The 17,729-nt window shown below is 37.3% G+C and overlaps 1 protein-coding gene across 3 annotated transcripts; it reads left to right on the top strand.

Annotated features, from left to right (window-relative positions):
* Window positions 1–107: 107 nt before the first annotated feature.
* LOC142985395 (L-dopachrome tautomerase yellow-f-like) lies at window positions 108–17,619 on the top strand. 3 transcript variants are annotated; one of them, XM_076133521.1, is made up of 9 exons: window positions 108–270; window positions 2,842–3,003; window positions 3,697–3,864; window positions 4,484–4,597; window positions 4,993–5,169; window positions 12,422–12,618; window positions 13,129–13,312; window positions 14,289–14,397; window positions 15,264–17,619. In XM_076133521.1, exons 1-9 carry the CDS (start codon window positions 135–137, stop codon window positions 15,334–15,336), a joined length of 1,320 nt encoding a protein of 439 aa, XP_075989636.1. In that variant the 5' UTR covers window positions 108–134; the 3' UTR covers window positions 15,337–17,619. The 3 variants fall into 3 exon arrangements, with proteins under 3 accessions (XP_075989636.1, XP_075989637.1, XP_075989639.1); XM_076133522.1 differs by lacking the exon at window positions 108–270 and adding an exon at window positions 376–535; XM_076133524.1 differs by lacking the exon at window positions 108–270 and adding an exon at window positions 2,007–2,274.
* The last annotated feature ends 110 nt before the right edge of the window (window positions 17,620–17,729 follow it).

The raw sequence follows: 17,729 nt of genomic DNA on the forward strand, positions 1-17,729 counted from the left end.
TAGATAAAAACTCCGCATCCGCGAATTTTAAAAAATCGGCACCTACAATAACCTTAGTACGAATACAGCTTTATATCTCGAGTTTATTCCAACCAGTTTCAGAAAGACTCGCCCGCGACAACACGCGTTACAAAATGTTAATATTTATAATATTACTGTGTTTTATATATGAAAATGACGGCCAAATATCAACAGACACTAATAGGTTTAACAAAATGGTCCTTTTGTTTCAATGGGATAGAATTTCTTACGATTTTGACGGAGTAAAATGTAAGTTTATATTTTTTAATTTCAAATTTTCGGGATGCATTATAATTGTGTTGATTCTACCTTCAATTTTATTATTGTGGAAGTCTTTTTAAAACAAAAGTATTATTTAAGTATCTTTGTGTGATGAGCACGAGTATTTGTTCTGAGCCTGGTTGTCAATATATCTATAAAAATTTTAAGTATATATTTAGAAATATATAAGTATGTTTATCAGTTATTTGGTTGCAGTACAAGCTCTGCTTAGTTTGAAATCAGATGACCGTGTGTGAGTTGTACAATAATATTTATTTTAGTTATTTATTATGTGTGTTAGTCTAGGTTATAAACTATATCAGTGATTAATTTTGTTGAAATTCGTTGAGTAGTTTTTGCGTGAAAGAGTAACGAACATTGTTACATATTTTCGCGTTTATTATTCTTGTTATAATATAAGGTTTATATACCTAGCGACTGTGTTTGTTTAGAAAGTTTTCTCAAAATAAAAGTTATCAAAATAAGTAGCTATTTAAATAAAATTTCGTATTTATAACTGTGTGATAAATTTCATCATAATCCGTTTAATAATTTTTGCGGGAAACAGTGATAAAGATAATTAAAATTTTCGGTTTTTTTCATCCTAGCTTCAGTTGACACGTCTATCTATGGCACTGTATTTCACAAAAAAGGTATTGTTCATTTTGTCTACGCTTAAAATGTACCCCTAATATGTACGTATAGTTTTAAGGATATTACATACAAACATAAAAAAATCGCCTTTTTCCATAGGGGTAAGCAGAGATCAAAGAACGTCACTTGGTACGATCCTTACAAACTTCCCTTGCTTCATTCACATACATACATGTTGTTATACAGGACCGCCGGTTACGAGTAGCACCTGACCTTTTTGCGACTTAAAACTTCAAAATACTATTTACCAATTTTGGAATCGAAATATGCGGAAACAAGTTTTCCAAAAAGTTGTTCACAATTCACTTTAGTCCTTGGTTTTTTAACAAATGTTAAAATTGTGATTTTCTCCGAGGTTTTTTGTGGATGGGTCTCTTATACATATCGAGTTCCTCCGTGTTTTGACAGGCACGTTAAATTGTGGGTCCTGGCTGTCATTTTCAAAGATCTTTGACAGTCGTTAACAGTAGTCAGAAGCTAGAAAGTCTGACAACCAGTCTTACTAAGTATCGTGTTATAACCCAGGTAACTGTGTTGTGGAGGTCAGATAGACAGTCGCTTCATGTAAAATACTGGTATTCAGCTGCATCCGGTGAGACTGGAAGCCGACTCCAACATAGTTGGAAGAAAGGCTAGGCTGATATATTAAGCCAGAAATTATGTACAGAAATTGAGCTGAGTAGACATCCGTTCCTCGTAGAGCACGTAAAGCTGTCGGTCCTGTGACCTCTCACTGGTCGTGTTCGTCTCACCGCACTATGAGAGTGATGTAATAGAGAGTGTATCTGTGTATTGTACACACGACACTATAAACAAACCACAACACAGTTGACTGGTTTCAAGACTTAGCTGAATATCTGCTAGGAGATGATAGCGCTTATTTTATTATTATTTCACATAACAAGTCATAGTTATTTCTCAAAATGACATTCAAAATCAGGTTTTTTGAAACCTTGAAAAGAATCAATAATACTATGATTTTTATAACATTATTGTCAGAGTAAAGGCTACTTACTTATGAACTTATAATTTTAAGGAAAATACTGGCTCTAAACTTAGCATATTATTGCATATTATTGGATTGTATTATTATTATTATTTAACTACACAATTGGCGCAGTGGCTAACATGGTCACAGCGCCGCAATAACCGTAGCACCGCGTGTGATGGCTTCCAATCCCACCCGGGACAAATCTTTGTGTGATGATCACGAGTATCTGTTCTGAGCCTGGATGTTAATTTATGTATATAAGTATGTATTTACAAGTATATAAGTATGTTTATCAGTTATTTGGGTACTGTACAAGCTCTGCTTAGTTTGGCATCAAATGATCGTGTGTGAGTTGTCCAATAATATTTATATTTAACTAGCTGACTTGCACAGCACCGCTCACGCTATTTTTTCTCTCCAAAAATACCCGTTTTTTAAATACAATTTTACAAAAACTATTCTGATCTGGTCAGGTCTGTTCTTCCATCAGGTACAGAACAGGATAAAAAAGTACCCTATGTCCGTCTCCTTGTTCTAAACTGCTTTTCCATAAATTTTTAGCCAAATCTGTTAAGCCGTTCTTGTTCCCATCCTTTTACTTCAAGGAATATTATAAAAAAGAATTAGCGAAATCGGTTCAGCCGCTATCGAGATTGACGCTTAGCAACTCATTAAGCGATTCAGTTTTATATTTTGATTTATTTAAAATAAATAAAAATAGATAAATTTAACCCATTAATGTCCCACTGTTGGGCAAGGGTCTCCTCCCGTAATGAGGGAGGGGTTAAGCCTTGAGTCCACCACGCTGGCCAAGTGCGGGTTGGGCACTTTGCATGCCCTCAATAAATGTATTAAACAAATTTTAGACATGCAAGGTTTGATTTATTTATACATGTTTCATTTATCAATTTCAGATACAAAAGACACGCGGCAGGCTTACACGGTCGATGGAATATTCTTTAAAGAAGACGAGTTAGAACAAAAGGACTATTTCTTCACACAAGACAATAATGTACCGATAGGATTCGACGTGTTCCGAGATAGAATGTTCATTACTGTACCTAGGAGACGGTTTGGTAAGCATCTTATAAGTTTTTATATATTTACTAGCTGACACGACAGACGTTGTTCCGCCATATAAAAAAAGTGCCACTTAGGGGTATGAGAAATAGGTTTTGGTCGATTCTCAGACCTACTCAATATGCTCACAAAATTTCATGGGAATCAGTCAAGCCGTTTCAGAGGAGTATGGCAACGAAAACTGTGACGCGAGAGTTTTATATATTAGAAGTATCTTATGCCCGCGTGGTTTGTGACTTAGGACAGAATTTTCATACAAACTTTTATCCCCATAAGGGTGGAATTCATTAAAATACTTTTTAAGCCATCAAAAACATTCTGTAAAAACTCCAAGTCTCGCAGCTCAGTCTCTCTGCCGTAAAAAGTTGTGAGATCTATATAATACCAAGTCGATTAATCTATTTAGTCTCTACTTAAAGGACCTTCTGTCTTAAGTTATTACGTATATTATTATCATGCCAATATAAGTGCCTAACACTAAAATAATTTTTCAAATCGAACCAGTAGTTCTTGAGATTAGCGCGTTCAAACAAACCAACCCTTCAGCTTTATAATAATAGTATAGATTCTTAATAGGTACTTTAAGATTAAGTTTCTTTTATTATTCTTTAAAGGAAAATTAAGTTCTTGAGACGGGGTTTTTTAAAAAATTTAATTTAATTTTTTCTTCATTTTTTTTCATGTTTCAGGCATCCCATCGACGCTGAATTTTATATCAAATACAACGGAATACTCTCCGTTGTTGAAGCCGTACCCAGACGTGGCAAGCGTGAACCAGTTTGTGTCGGTCTACCGGCCTAAGGTGGATGAGTGTGGCAGACTGTGGATGGTCGACACTGGTCTATTAGAAGTACCCCGTAAGTCTTATTTCATTTTAACTTCTGACATCGAGACGTCCATAGCCAGTTGCGCTCACCGGTCGGTAAACGATCTGCGGGTTAAGCAAACCTTGGCGCGGTCATTCTATAGATGGGTGACCGCATAGTGGTATTTGAGCTGGGCGTCTCCGTGCTTCGGAGCGCACGTAAAAAGTCGGTACTGGTTGTTGTTGTTGATAAAGATAAGTCGTTAAGTCATATCAAAGGAATTTGGGCTTGAACAACTTTGACACGAGGTTGACCACTAACCATACGATGAGAAAAAGAGAGAGATTTAGAAATATAACTCCCGCATTATTTGGTCTCGTGTCGCGGGGACTTTTTAGATATCCAGCTTAGCCTTTCTTCCAACTATGTTGGAGTCTGCTTCCAGTCTCACCGGATGCAGCTGAATACCAGTGTTTTACATGGAGCGACTGTCTATCTGACCTCCACAACCCAGTTACCTGGATTATAACACGATACTTAGTAAGACTGTTTGTCAGACTTTCAAGCTTCTGACTACTGTTAACGACTGTCAAATATCTTTTGAAAATGACAGCCGGGATTTTTGAATTTCTTTGCACTTATAATTTTGAGTTTTTTTTACTTTTTTCAGAAAACAGAAAACAAATAAAGCAACCTGAAATTATTATATTTGATTTGAAAACGGACACAGAAATTCTTAGATATCAGCTGAAACCAACGGATCTGTCGAATGGAACCACTTCAGGTAAAAATATATACATAAATAAATACATATATATCAGGCGTATAGTTTGCAGCTGATGGTTTGCTGCAAGTATTTTTTACTTATAACCCACTTCTGAACTTGTAAATGATTGTTTTAACTAACTGGTTAACTATTTGCAGAAAATTGTCTGTAACAATCTATTAATTTAATTTTGTGCCATAAAGCACGTTGTAGGCTAAACACACATGTCACTGTATTAACTTTAATTTCTAAAATCCACATTTGCCACAAACTCTTTGCCAAGAATTCTTCACCACACTCTTTATACCACAATCTATGTGCTTCAGACTTCTTGTAGCATACTCTTTGCCGCAAACTATCAGCAGCAAATACTCTGCCACAAACTAACTGCCACAAAATTTTTGCTTTTTCAGGTTTGACGTCAATAACTGTAGACGTGACGCTGCCAAACTGCGACGATGCGTACGCTTACATTAATGACTTAGCCGCCGAAGGGCTTATTGTATTCTCTTTGAAAGAGAGAGATAGTTGGCGGTTCTCTCACTCTACATTTGGTTATGATGAAGGAGCCACCAATTTTACTATTGGAGGTAAGTAAGCTCTGGCCGATATTAGGCTATACGGCCAGTTTCATTGAAACCGGACAACTGCGGTCTATCTATCTATCGTATTTCTGTGGACAATAGTATTACGTACTTTTTCTTCTTCTTGTCGTATGGTTAGTGGTCAACCTAGTGTCAAAGTTGTTCAAGCTCGAAAGGCCTTCGACATGACTTAACGACTGCAATTTTTATCAACAAGAACCAGTACCAACTTTCTACGTGTCCTCCAAAGCACGGGGACGCTCAGTTCAAATACCATGCATACATTAAGCTACTATGACGTTGGCATCTCTTGAGAAAGGGTTTTGATAAATTCCACCCCTAAGGGGATAAAATAGGGGATGAAAGTTTGCATGAAAATTCTGTCTTAAGTCCAAACCACGCGGACAAAGTTGCGAGCAAAAGCTTGTACATAATATGTAACGCGAGAGCTTACAAGTTATTATCTACTAGCTGACCCGTGCGGCTCCGCTCGCGTGAATTTCGTACTGTTGCTTATTCGTTTGAGCACGCAAATTGCGAAGCACTCGATACACCTACACATAAAAATGCTAAAAACTCTTTGTCATCTAATGGTTATTTACGAAAGGGACCCGAAGGACACACAATGTGACACAGGCTCAGGCAGGCCTGATATCCTGTGGTTACCTTCTTTTCCTCTCTCGTCAGTATCCGTACCAGTTTACAGTGTAAAATATAATACCCTATTAAAGACTGACTGACATTGCTTACCCGTCTGGATTCAGAATATTATTATAGCTACAGACAGACCTATCTGCGCCGGAGCTCTTCACACGCGTAATAATGTATACTTGCGATGATACGTCCGAAACCGCGTAACCCGTAATTATTTTTTATATATCATCCGTTGTTTATTTTTTAAAACTAACCACATAGTCTGTTTCATATCTATGCAATTTATTTCCTTAATGCAACCAATTTTTGGTTATGTGTTACGAATTGCAACGCCATCTGTTAGTTGCGGCGAACAACGACAACAAACGAAATTACTCGGTTTGCCATCTAGGATATCCCGAGCGCACCGGACTCACGTAAACCAACATTTTTGTGTAATATATCATACAACATTTATGTTTGAAAATCTTATAAATGTATAGCCTGTTTTAAAGGTATTTTTTTTTACTATAAAGCAATCAAAATAAATTAATTAGGAAAAACATGCTGTGTTGCTGACCATAACGCCATCTATTAGTTGGTGCTAACAACAGGTATCGATACGGCAGGCACCGCGTTAGGCCCAGCGCAGACAGACCGGAATAATCCTCGCGCGGTCTCGAGCATTTTCTTCACGGCTCGCGGATGCTCGAGCATGCTCGCGACTGCTCGAGCCTGCGCGAGGAAAACTTTCTAGGTTACCATTCTTCATTAAACAGGCCAGTTTTCGTGAAAATTCGTCAACGATGGTAGACTGGGCCATGATTATAATTGCTCTTTTGACTAAAGAAGAATAAAAATGACGTTCTCTCTCTTTAAACTCAGTAACAACATTGAAATTTTTCGTACGATGCCGGCGGCGACGCGATGCCGCGCGGGGATACCCGCGCATCCTCGAGGACGCGCGAGCATTTTTTGTCAGGTTCTTGGTCTGCGCTGACCCTAAGGGTCAGCGCAGACCAAGAGGAGCGCAGCGGAGAGGATTTTTTTAACGCACTTGAAAATCCACTTTAAATTAATTAAAATAAAGTGCATAATTGCTTGAACCGCGGGTATCCCCGCGCATACTCGAGGACGCGCGAGCATCGTACAAAAAATTTCAATGTTGTTACTGAGTTTAAAGAGCGAGAACATCATTTTTATTCTTCTTCAGTCAAAAGAGCAATTATAATCATGGCCCAGTCTACCATCGTTGACGAATTTTCACGAAAACTGGCCTGTTTAATGAAGAATGGTAACCTAGAAAGTTTTCCTCGCGCAGGCTCGAGCAGTCGCGAGCATGCTCGAGCATCCGCGAGCCGTAAAGAAAATTGTGGTGAACCTAAACTCCACCTAAACTCCTTCTACTCTATGGTAGATGCCATATATTAATCATATAACGATTTGGCATTCTCTGTCAATAAATATATCAAACACGTAATGCTCATATTTTATTAATACATAATATTGGCGACGAGGAAAAAACTGAACCTAAATGGAAAAGCTACGTAAAAAACGGAGCACCCTACGTGGGATGCTCACCAGACTCGATACCTACATCGAGCAGAGGGCGACGATGTCTGACGAGGACATCACCGCTCGCTCCGCAGCCTTGAAGGACACCATAACAGCACTGCGAGAGTTACAAGAGAAGATAGAAAACAAAACCATAGATGATAACGATGAAACAGCGTATTTACACGAACAAAATTACGGCTACGAATTCGAAGAACTTCACACTATTTTAGTATCAAAACTGTTAACAAAAAAAACCATTATTCAAGGTCAGCGACAGGAAGACCAACATAGAATATACCAATACCATAAGATTATACCAAAAATACAATTTAATCCTTTACATGAATCAGAAACGTTCAATAACTTTAAAAAACGTCTGGAAGTGTACTTTAGACTTAATGAAATTACTGAGCCCCACATGAAGACAAATATTCTTCTGTCTACATTATCACCAGAACTCCATGAAAAATTATGTGATTTAATAGCACCAGACGAACCATTGAATAAGACATTTAACGAAATTACTGAAACACTTGACGACTACTTAGACCCAAAACCTAGCAAATGGGTTCTACAACATAAATTTATATCGAGAACTCAAAAATCGGATGAAACAGTAGCGCAATACGCCGCAGATTTAAAAAAGCTCACTACCAACTGCGAATTTAAATGTCAACACTGCCAGAAAAACATTTCAGAAAGCTTTTTATCTCTTCAACTCATAAGAGGATTGAAAGATAGCGACGCACGTACAAAAATTTTACAAGACCGAACAGTATGTACATTTAAACACCTGACACAGATTGCAACATCTATTGAAATGAGTAAAGCAGAAAATACATCAATGCTTCCGAATGAACAACCAAGTAGTGACAATATCAATAAAATTTCCACTGATTCCTACAATAATTCAAAAAAATCTCCTTTTAGAGGAATCACACCAAGAGATTTAAAAGGGAAATGTTTCCGCTGTGGTTTAAATCACGAAACCAAGAAATGTAGCGCTATAAACATAACATGCTATAAATGCAAGAAGGTCGGACACTTAGCTAGTGTGTGTCTACAACGGCGCTCAGATGCGAAGCCCAGTAAGACTACACCGGATATAAATCAATTAAACGACTCAGCGATAAGCGATGATGATGAATGGAATGATATTAATGTTAAACATCCGAAAAATACATGATAACGGTACACATTGAACATGCTAAGATGAAAATGGAATTTGACACTGGAGCCACACTTACTTCTATGTCATTACGAGACTACAGAAAATTGAAAATCGGCAAAAGAATCTTTAAAACTAATATAAAACTCAAAACATATACCGGCGAAGTAATCGAACCTGCAGGTGTTGCATACGTTCAATGCAGATGCCAAGGAAAAGAATTCCACGGTAAATTATACCTCATCAACAACAACGTTGACCCCGTTTTTGGCCGGAGTTGGATGAAAGAACTCGAAACTCTAAATTTAGCAGATATAAAAACTTTACAGCAATCAGAAAATCTAGAATTAGACCAGCTTTTGGAACTTTACAAGACATCAGTATTTCGATCCGACTTAGGCGAAATACCCAATTACAGAGGACACCTAAATCTACAAGAAAACACAAGACCAATTTTTATCAAACCACGTAGAATACCGTACGCTTTAAAAACCAAAGTGGATGAAGAGATCGAGCGACTATGCAAACAGGGTGTCATCACGAAAGTCGACCACTCTGATTGGGGTACTCCAGTGGTACCAGTTGTCAAACCGAATGGGAGTATCCGATTGTGCGCTGATTATAAAGTTACACTAAATAAAGTCATACAAGATGAACAATATCCAATACCTATGATAGAAGATATATTTGCAGAGATGAACGGAGGTAAACTATTCTGTACACTCGACATCACCCAGGCATATCTCAACATGACAATGGATGAAGAAAGCGCAATGCTACAAACACTAAGTACGCATCGAGGCACTTTTAAGGTGAACCGCCTAATGTTCGGCGTTAAGGTCGCGCCGAGCCTTTGGCAGAAATTTATGGATAAACTCCTTCAAGATCTCGAAGGTGTAAAATGTTTCTTTGATGACATCATCATTCAAGGCATCAACAAAGAACAATTACTACAGAGACTTAAGCTCGTGTTAGACAAACTAAAAGAAAGTAACCTACGAGTAAACAAAAATAAGTGCCACTTTTTCAAAACAAGCATCGACTATTTGGGACACACTATCGACAAAGAAGGTCTACACAAAAACAGAGAAAAGATTAACGCAATAATTAAAACAGAACGCCCAGTCAACACCGCAGAATTGAGGACATTTCTTGGAATGGCAAATTTTTACAACAAATTTATACCCAACCTATCATCGATCACGAATCCACTGAACAACTTACTCAAGAAAGAATCTAGTTTTCGATGGTCTACAGAATGCGAACAGAGCTTTATACACATTAAAAAAGAAATTCTAAGCGAAAGAGTACTTATACATTTTGATCCCAAGAGGCCCTTGGTTCTTGCAACAGACGCATCTCCACTGGGAATCGGAGCAGTACTATCACATAGACTCCCAGATGGATCAGAAAGACCGATAGCATTCGCTTCCAGAACACTATCGGATAGCGAGAAGAAGTACAGCCAAATTGACAAAGAAGCTACTGCCATATACTGGGGATTGAAGAAGTTCTTTTATTATTGTTACGGTAGAAAATTTATCCTAGTGACAGACCATAAACCACTGACAATAATTTTCCACCCACATCAAACGTTACCAGCAATGAGTACAATGCGATTATTCCACTACGCTCATTTCTTATCTGGATTTGACTACAACATTGAATACAGAACTTCGCCTAACAACTCAAATGCAGATTACCTATCCAGGTTCCCAGTAGAAAACACAAAGGCAAACAAAATGGACCAGAATTACAGCTTTCAACTTCAACAAATACATACCATTGATGTCAACCCAAATATCATAGCGAAAGAGACAAGTATTGATTCCGATTATACACCATTAGTACTCGCATTACAAACTGGCCGATCACTTAAAACGCTCGGTTACAATGATAATGAATTTACTTTACAAGATGGATGTATACTAAGAGGAACGCGAGTCTTAATCCCAAAAACATTACGCGAACGAGTGCTGGACGAACTACACCTCGGTCACCCGGGCATTGTGAAAATGAAGCTACTGGCCCGCAGTTTTGTATACTGGAAAGGAATTGACAATGATATCGAAACAAAAGTTAAGTCCTGTAGAACATGTAGATTACAACAAAATGAACCAGAGAAAGCACCACTACACCACTGGGAACACCCAAAGGGCCCCTGGCAAAGGCTTCATATTGATTTTGCCGGACCTGTTTACGGATACTATCTTTTAATAGTTGTAGACGCATTTTCGAAATGGACAGAGATTATACCTACTAAATCAACGACAAGCTCTTGGTGCATCCAAAAATTGAAAGAACTATTTTGCACCTATGGAACACCTCTACTCCTTGTCTCAGACAATGGCCGACAATTCGTATCGGGAGAGTTCGAAAAATTTCTAAAAGACTGTATGATTTCGCACAAAACCTCTGCTCCATACCACCCTGCAACCAATGGACAAGCTGAACGATACGTACAAACAGTCAAGAGAATCTTACGAAGCTTAGAGGGAGAAAGGGGTAATCTTCAAGAGAAACTTGTCATGGTAAAAACTCGCCTCAGACGGACACCAAACTTGAATGGTCAGACACCTTATCAGTTAATGTTTGGAAGAGAAGTTCGAACAGCATTACACTGCATGTTTAGAAACACCCATAAAAAAACTACATCAAAACATCAAGAGATCAAGGTCAGACAGTTGGAAGTCGGCGAACGTGTACAGGCCCGTGACTACACGAGTGCTTCGCACCGTTGGCAGTTTGGTACTATCACAAGACGTCTAGGCCGACTTCATTACGAGATCCACACCGACAACGGCGATGTCTGGCGCCGACACCTCAACCAGGTGTTGGCTGCATCTTATATTCAGAACAGCTAAGAGGTTAGGAGGGGAGAAATGTGGTGAACCTAAACTCCACCTAAACTCCTTCTACTCTATGGTAGATGCCATATATTAATCATATAACGATTTGGCATTCTCTGTCAATAAATATATCAAACACGTAATGCTCGTATTTTATTAATACATAATAAAAATGCTCGAGACCGCGCGAGGATTATTCCGGTCTGTCTGCGCTGGGCCTTAACCATATGCGAATGTTGTGAAATGAATTGCAATGCCATCTATGGTCTCTTTAGGGAAACGCAGGTTCAAACGATTTCTACGTATTTTATTCAATTTTCTAAAAATCTATGAAATTTTATGCGATAAAAAGTATCCCAATACTTGCTCCACTACTTATTCTATGCATATAACAAATGTCAGTGCATTCTATCCGGTAGTTTTTACGTGATAGCGTAACATACAGACAGGAAAAAACCTGACCTTGAACTCTCTACTGATTTATTATAAGTATAGAATAGTATAGATACTAATAATAATATTATAATCTATACTATTATTATAAAGCTGAAGAGTTTGTTTGTTTGAACGCGCTAATCTCAGAAACTTCTGGTCCGATTTGAAAAATTATTTCAGTGTTAGATAGCCCATTTATCGAGGAAGGCTATAAGCTATATATCATCACGCTACGACCAATAGGAGCAGAGTACCAGTAAAAAATGTTACAAAAACGGGGAAAATTTTTACCTATTCTCTCTTATGTGACGCAAGTGAAGTTGCGCGGGTCAGCTAGTCATTCATATACTTTATATACTAATCCATACTATACATACTAATATTATAATTGCGAAACTAACTCTGTCTGTCTGTCTGTCTGACTGCTACTCAATCGCGTCCTAAACTACTGAACCAATTTCCATAAAATTTGATATGGAGATATTTTGGTACCCGAGAAAGGACATAGGCTAATCTTAACCCCGAGAAAATTACGCGTTCCCATGGGAAAATTTAGGTGGCGGACGAAGTGGCGGGTAAAAGCTAGTCATACGATAATTTTCTTTTTATGTTTTAGCCAACAGCGGTGAATACGGCCGGGACGACAGTTTCCTAATTACGTTCAGAGACGGCCTGTTTAGTGTTGCTCTGACCAGCCCCGACGCGAGAGGCATCAGGACTGTGATATACCATCCCTTCATAGCCACGCAGGAGTTTGCCATCACCAATGATGTTTTGAAGAATAAACATGGCGATATTGATAACAATTTTCGAGTAAGTACACAATTACACATACATATCGCACTTATAATATAATTGGCTGACCCGCGCAACTTCGCTTGCGTCACATAAGAGAAGGGGTAAAAATTTTCCCCGTTTTTGTATTTTTTTTTCACTGGTACTCTGCTCTTATTGGTCGTAGCGTGATGATATATAGCTTAAAGCCTTCCTTGATAAATGGGCTATCGACACTCAAAGATTTTTTCAAATCGGAGCAGTAGTTTCTGAGATCAGCGCGTTCAATCAAACAAACTCTTCAGCTTTATAATATTAGTATAGATAGTATAGATTAGTATAGATTTATCCAACATCGTGATGCAACCTTGCATGCCAGTTTTGTACTTACAGTTCTTGAAGGTATACAAAGTCCCTGAAAACGCAATTGTCCAGCGTGGTGGACTCAAGGCCCCGCCCTCATTACGGGAAGAACCTTGCTCAGTAGTGGGACATTAATGGGTTATAATTTATATATCCTAATGATTAATAACATTTCTGTTTTCTCAGTTGTTAGGTGTTAAAGGGCCGTACTCCCAGAGTGGCTCTCACGCATACCACCCTGCCACACGTACAGTGTTGTTCGCCAACACAGCGCGTGACGGCATCTTGTGCTGGCACATCGACAAGACTCTGACGCCGGCAAACACGGCTCTCATAGCCCAGGATCATGAGAAACTGCTGTATATATCAGGTAAATATGTCTTTCAAGCTCGTGGCTTAGTAAACAACAGATTAACGTGATGATGATGATGTCGTCCTGGCCGATTTCGGCGACGGCGGCCAGTTTCGTGGAAACCAGCCAACTGTGCAGGACTTTGTTTATAGTGTCCAAGTGTGTGCACAATACACAGGTACACTCTCTGTTCCTTTACTCTCATAGTCTGGTGGGACGGCTAAACCGACACGACCAGGGAGAGGTCAGGCGCAGGACCGACGGCTTTACGTGCTCTCCGAGGCACGAAGGTTTAAGACCTCAACTTCCTAACTGCGGGCAATTTCTGAGAATTTTAAACAGAAGATCTCAGAAAAGGCTTTTTGGCCCGACCCAGGATTCGAAACTCTAGCGCGGCAGTCGCATACACTACCGACCGCACCACAAAGGCATTAGATTGGCATTAGAATAGATTAACGTAGACACAGTACAGAGGATTCTCGGTTGACTGTTCTAACAATCGAGCGATCCAAGCGCAATAGTCCTCGACGTCGCGTCGTGTCCTGTAATTATTTCGGATCGATCTCTGAAGTTAAGCTACACTTGCCGAGGTTGTTCTGTGAATGGGTGACCGTCTTATACATATTGGGTTTCTTCGAGGTTTGGAAGGCACGTTAAATATCTCCCGGCTGTCATTTTCGAAGTCAGAAGTTTGAAAGTCTAAGACAACCAGTCTTACCGAAGAGTATCGAGTTATAACCCAGGTAACTGTGTTGTGGAGGTCAGATAGACAGTCGCTACATGTAAAATATTGGTATTCAGCTCTATCTAGTGAGACTGGAAGCCGACTCCAACATAGTTGGAAGAAAGGCTGATATATACATACGTAAAATCACGCCTTGTTCCCTTAGATGTAGGCAGTGACCAAAGAACACCACTTGGTACTTAGTTGATAGGTAGATAACCTTAATAAATAATCTTGTCACTAATTTGATTAACCAAAATACGCTTTCAGATCTCAAGATAGTTGGTGAATACGTATGGGTGCTGGTGAACCAAATACCACGGTTTATACAATGGATTGCGAACTTATCGGATACCAGACCTACTTACTATGTTTTCTGGTAAATATATACTTAACTAGCTTTTACCCGCGATTTCGTCCGCCACCTTAATATTTCCATTATGCGTCATTTTCCCGGTGTAAAAAGTAGCCTATGTCCTTTCGCGGGTATCAAAATATCTCCATACCAAATTTCATGCAAATTGGTTTAGTAGTTTGGACGTGATTGAGTAACAGACAGACAGAGTTACTTTTGCATTTATAATATTAGTATAGATTTCGATTACTCTTGACATAGCAGTGATAGCCGAGAGGTATAAATTGGTACCTAACACGCAAGTGGTCGACGGTTCGAATCCGTGACTTTTAGCAATGACTTTTCGAAGTAATATGTGTTAGATAATGATCACTTGTTATAACGGTGAAGGAAAACATCGTGATGAAACCTTGCATGTCTGAGAATTCTTTAAAACAGTTCTTGAAGACATACAAAGTCCCCTGTAAATATTGCGTCGAGAGGGGTTTGATTCCCACACGGAACAAATATTAATAGTTGTTTCGGGTCTGGTTGTACTTTGTGTCCATTGTTTGTATGTTTGTAAAAGTCAATACAAGAGCAATTCCTAGTGCAGGAGTTGTCTTTAAAATAAAAAATAAGTATTAGGTCGGGAAAAAAGTCTTTTCGCATTATAGTATGTATGAACTTGTAATATAATCTCTTTGGCTTCAAGAATCACAAATGAGGACACGGTTCATTAGGTTTCTATCAGTGAGCTCGTGAGGTACCCAAATGTCGAGCTTGTTTGTGTAGAGAAAAGATTTTATTACAATTCATACATACTATAATGCGAAAAGACATTTTACCCGACCTAATATATTCTGCCTATCTTCGGGTATAACTAAATTAACTATGTGTTTTTTTTTCAGGGGCAAAATATCGGACCTCGTGGCGGACACCGTTTGTGATCAGTATCTACGAACTACAAAGAAACGAACTTAAAAATAAAATGAAAATAGAAGACGCCATATTTTTATTTTGTATCTTTTAGTCGTAAGTCTTTAGTGTTAAGAACATGCCTAAGAACAATCGCACGTATGTCACCTTTATTACAAAAAAAACTAAATTGAAATAACTGCATCATTTCAGGACTTACGATGCTACAGACAGACAGACAAATGGACAGACACGTCAAATTTGTGTTACTACAGTATGTTTTTAGTTTTATGCTACTTTTAAAATAAATAAACTTAATAAAAAAATAAGTTCAAAGTTGTAAATTGTGATTAGCGCCATCTATGTTTTATCTTAAGAACTTGTTAGTCAAGACAGAATGTGAAGATATACAACTGCGGTATTTAATTTTGTATTTATATTTTTTTATATTCCGTAGGTAGAAAGATTTTTAATATGGCTAGCTAAAAGTCAAAAACCCTTGGTTCCTTTATTTAATTCCCGTACTTTTGATGTATGTTTGAATTTAATAATTTATTTTTTATTAAATTTTTAAAATTATTTTTTAATAATATAATGCAGAATTTCAGACGAAAGTGCAGGTCGTTCAGTCATAATATACCTTTAATAAACAATAATATAGAATGAATGACGAAGGAAATAAAATACCGATTGTAAGAATTTATTATAGACATCGTTTTGAACTATTGTGACTCGTTGAACTATAAATAATAAATATAAACAATAAATGCTTTGACTATAGTGATAAAACAAATTAAAAATATTGAGTATTAATAAATAATGTCATGATTTATGCAGATAAATAAAAGTTTTTGTTAATCTAACTTCGTAAACACTGACCACTCTATGTCAAAAAAAGTATAAGATGCCATTAAAGATTTTTTTCTTAATTTTTTTACATTAGGTATATGGCGTATCATTTGATTTTTTCGAATCAAACGGCCTGGATTTTCGATTATTTTTGTTTTTAATTATTAATTTCATTAATTCCTTCTAAAATATTTTTTTTTATTTAAAGTCGTCTTTTTCATTGACTGTTATAATATTTGTTTCTTTATGTACGTAAAAACCAATTAATATTGGTAGAATAAAACAAACCAGGAAATAACAAAAAGGTCCTTTTTACTAGTGTAGTAGCTACTTTTTATCCCGGAGTTTCCCAGGGATCGGGATTTACACGGGAATGGTTCCAAGCGGACGTTTAAAGAAACCAATTGAAAAACCTAGGTAGAGATGTTACTAGGTTTTTGCTATTGGTTAAACATCATACATATTTTGAAGTATGTAAAATAGTCATTAGTAAGGCACATAAAAATTGTCTAAATGCACTTATGTTAAATTTTACTATTCCACAAAGTAAAACAATTTATAATTATTCATTAGGAAACAAGACAGGTATAAAAAAGTAATTCTAATCCAAATGGCAATAGAAAATCTTTCAAGTCTTCTCCTGTATAATTAGGTCAGATGCACTTGCTAGGTTTTGGTTTTGGACAGCCGAGCTATTTCTTAGCCAAAATCTATCGTATTTAACATTAACCTGTAACCTATGGACTACATTTTAAATGATTATTGTCAATAGCTATTCTAAGTTCTAATAACATAGAGATAACCTCAGACAAGGCGAGCGGTAAATATACTAGTGATGGGACACTGTCGATGTGTCGTTGTCGATGTTTGTTGACCTTCGACGCGAGTTTGAAGTTTGAAATGTTAGCTATGCCACTGCAAGTCTAATTGTGGATATAATATTTACGTTTGTGGGGAAAGCGCGCTTGAATTTTACAGATAGAAAAATAGTGTATCAAGTTTTTTGCTAGGTACCTAGATTATTGCATTCGACTTCGTAATAATCGAAAATTTGTTAATTTGTTATTTGATTCACAAACAGTCCAAAAAAACCTAAGAAATGTTAATATTTAAACATTTAATTTAGTCATTATTGTCCCAATGTTAGGAGCTCCATCCAGGTCTCCTGTAGCTGTATGCCAGGAAGGCGCTGACCCTGAATTACGGCTGATGTTAACGTCAATGAAACTAAGGTCAAGTATTATACAAGAGTGAGTATGAGTGGCATAAGTTTAGTTCGTTAAATAGGGTAAGTTTTATTAAAATCTAATCAATTTAATTATTTACGAATGATTTTAATTCTGTTGAGAAAGCTATACATAGTTTGTAGAAACTAAAAAAATAACACAACAAAACAAACGAACGAATCTATCAAATTTCACTTTATTTATTTTATTAAGTATTTATATAATATATCGCTATTAGTATCGAATTAATAAATCACATAACCGAAAAAATACTACAATAATCAAAAATATATCATAACTCTACAAAATTAGTATTAATCGATAGAACCCTATCGACACTATCCCATCACTATCTAAATCATCAACACAGTTCAAATCTATTGG

Source organism: Anticarsia gemmatalis, chromosome 30, assembly GCF_050436995.1.
Source record: "Anticarsia gemmatalis isolate Benzon Research Colony breed Stoneville strain chromosome 30, ilAntGemm2 primary, whole genome shotgun sequence".
In the NCBI taxonomy this organism is placed as follows: domain Eukaryota; kingdom Metazoa; phylum Arthropoda; class Insecta; order Lepidoptera; family Erebidae; genus Anticarsia; species Anticarsia gemmatalis.

Excerpts from the sequence above, each read along its gene's own strand:
- LOC142985395 (XM_076133521.1), top strand. The coding sequence starts at position 135 with ATGTTAATATTTATAATATTACTGTGTTTTATATATGAAAATGACGGC. Across the intron at positions 3,865-4,483 it reads TGGTCTATTAGAAGTACCCC|AAAACAGAAAACAAATAAAG; the intron begins GTAAGTCTTATT and ends TACTTTTTTCAG. Across the intron at positions 4,598-4,992 it reads GTCGAATGGAACCACTTCAG|GTTTGACGTCAATAACTGTA; the intron begins GTAAAAATATAT and ends TTGCTTTTTCAG.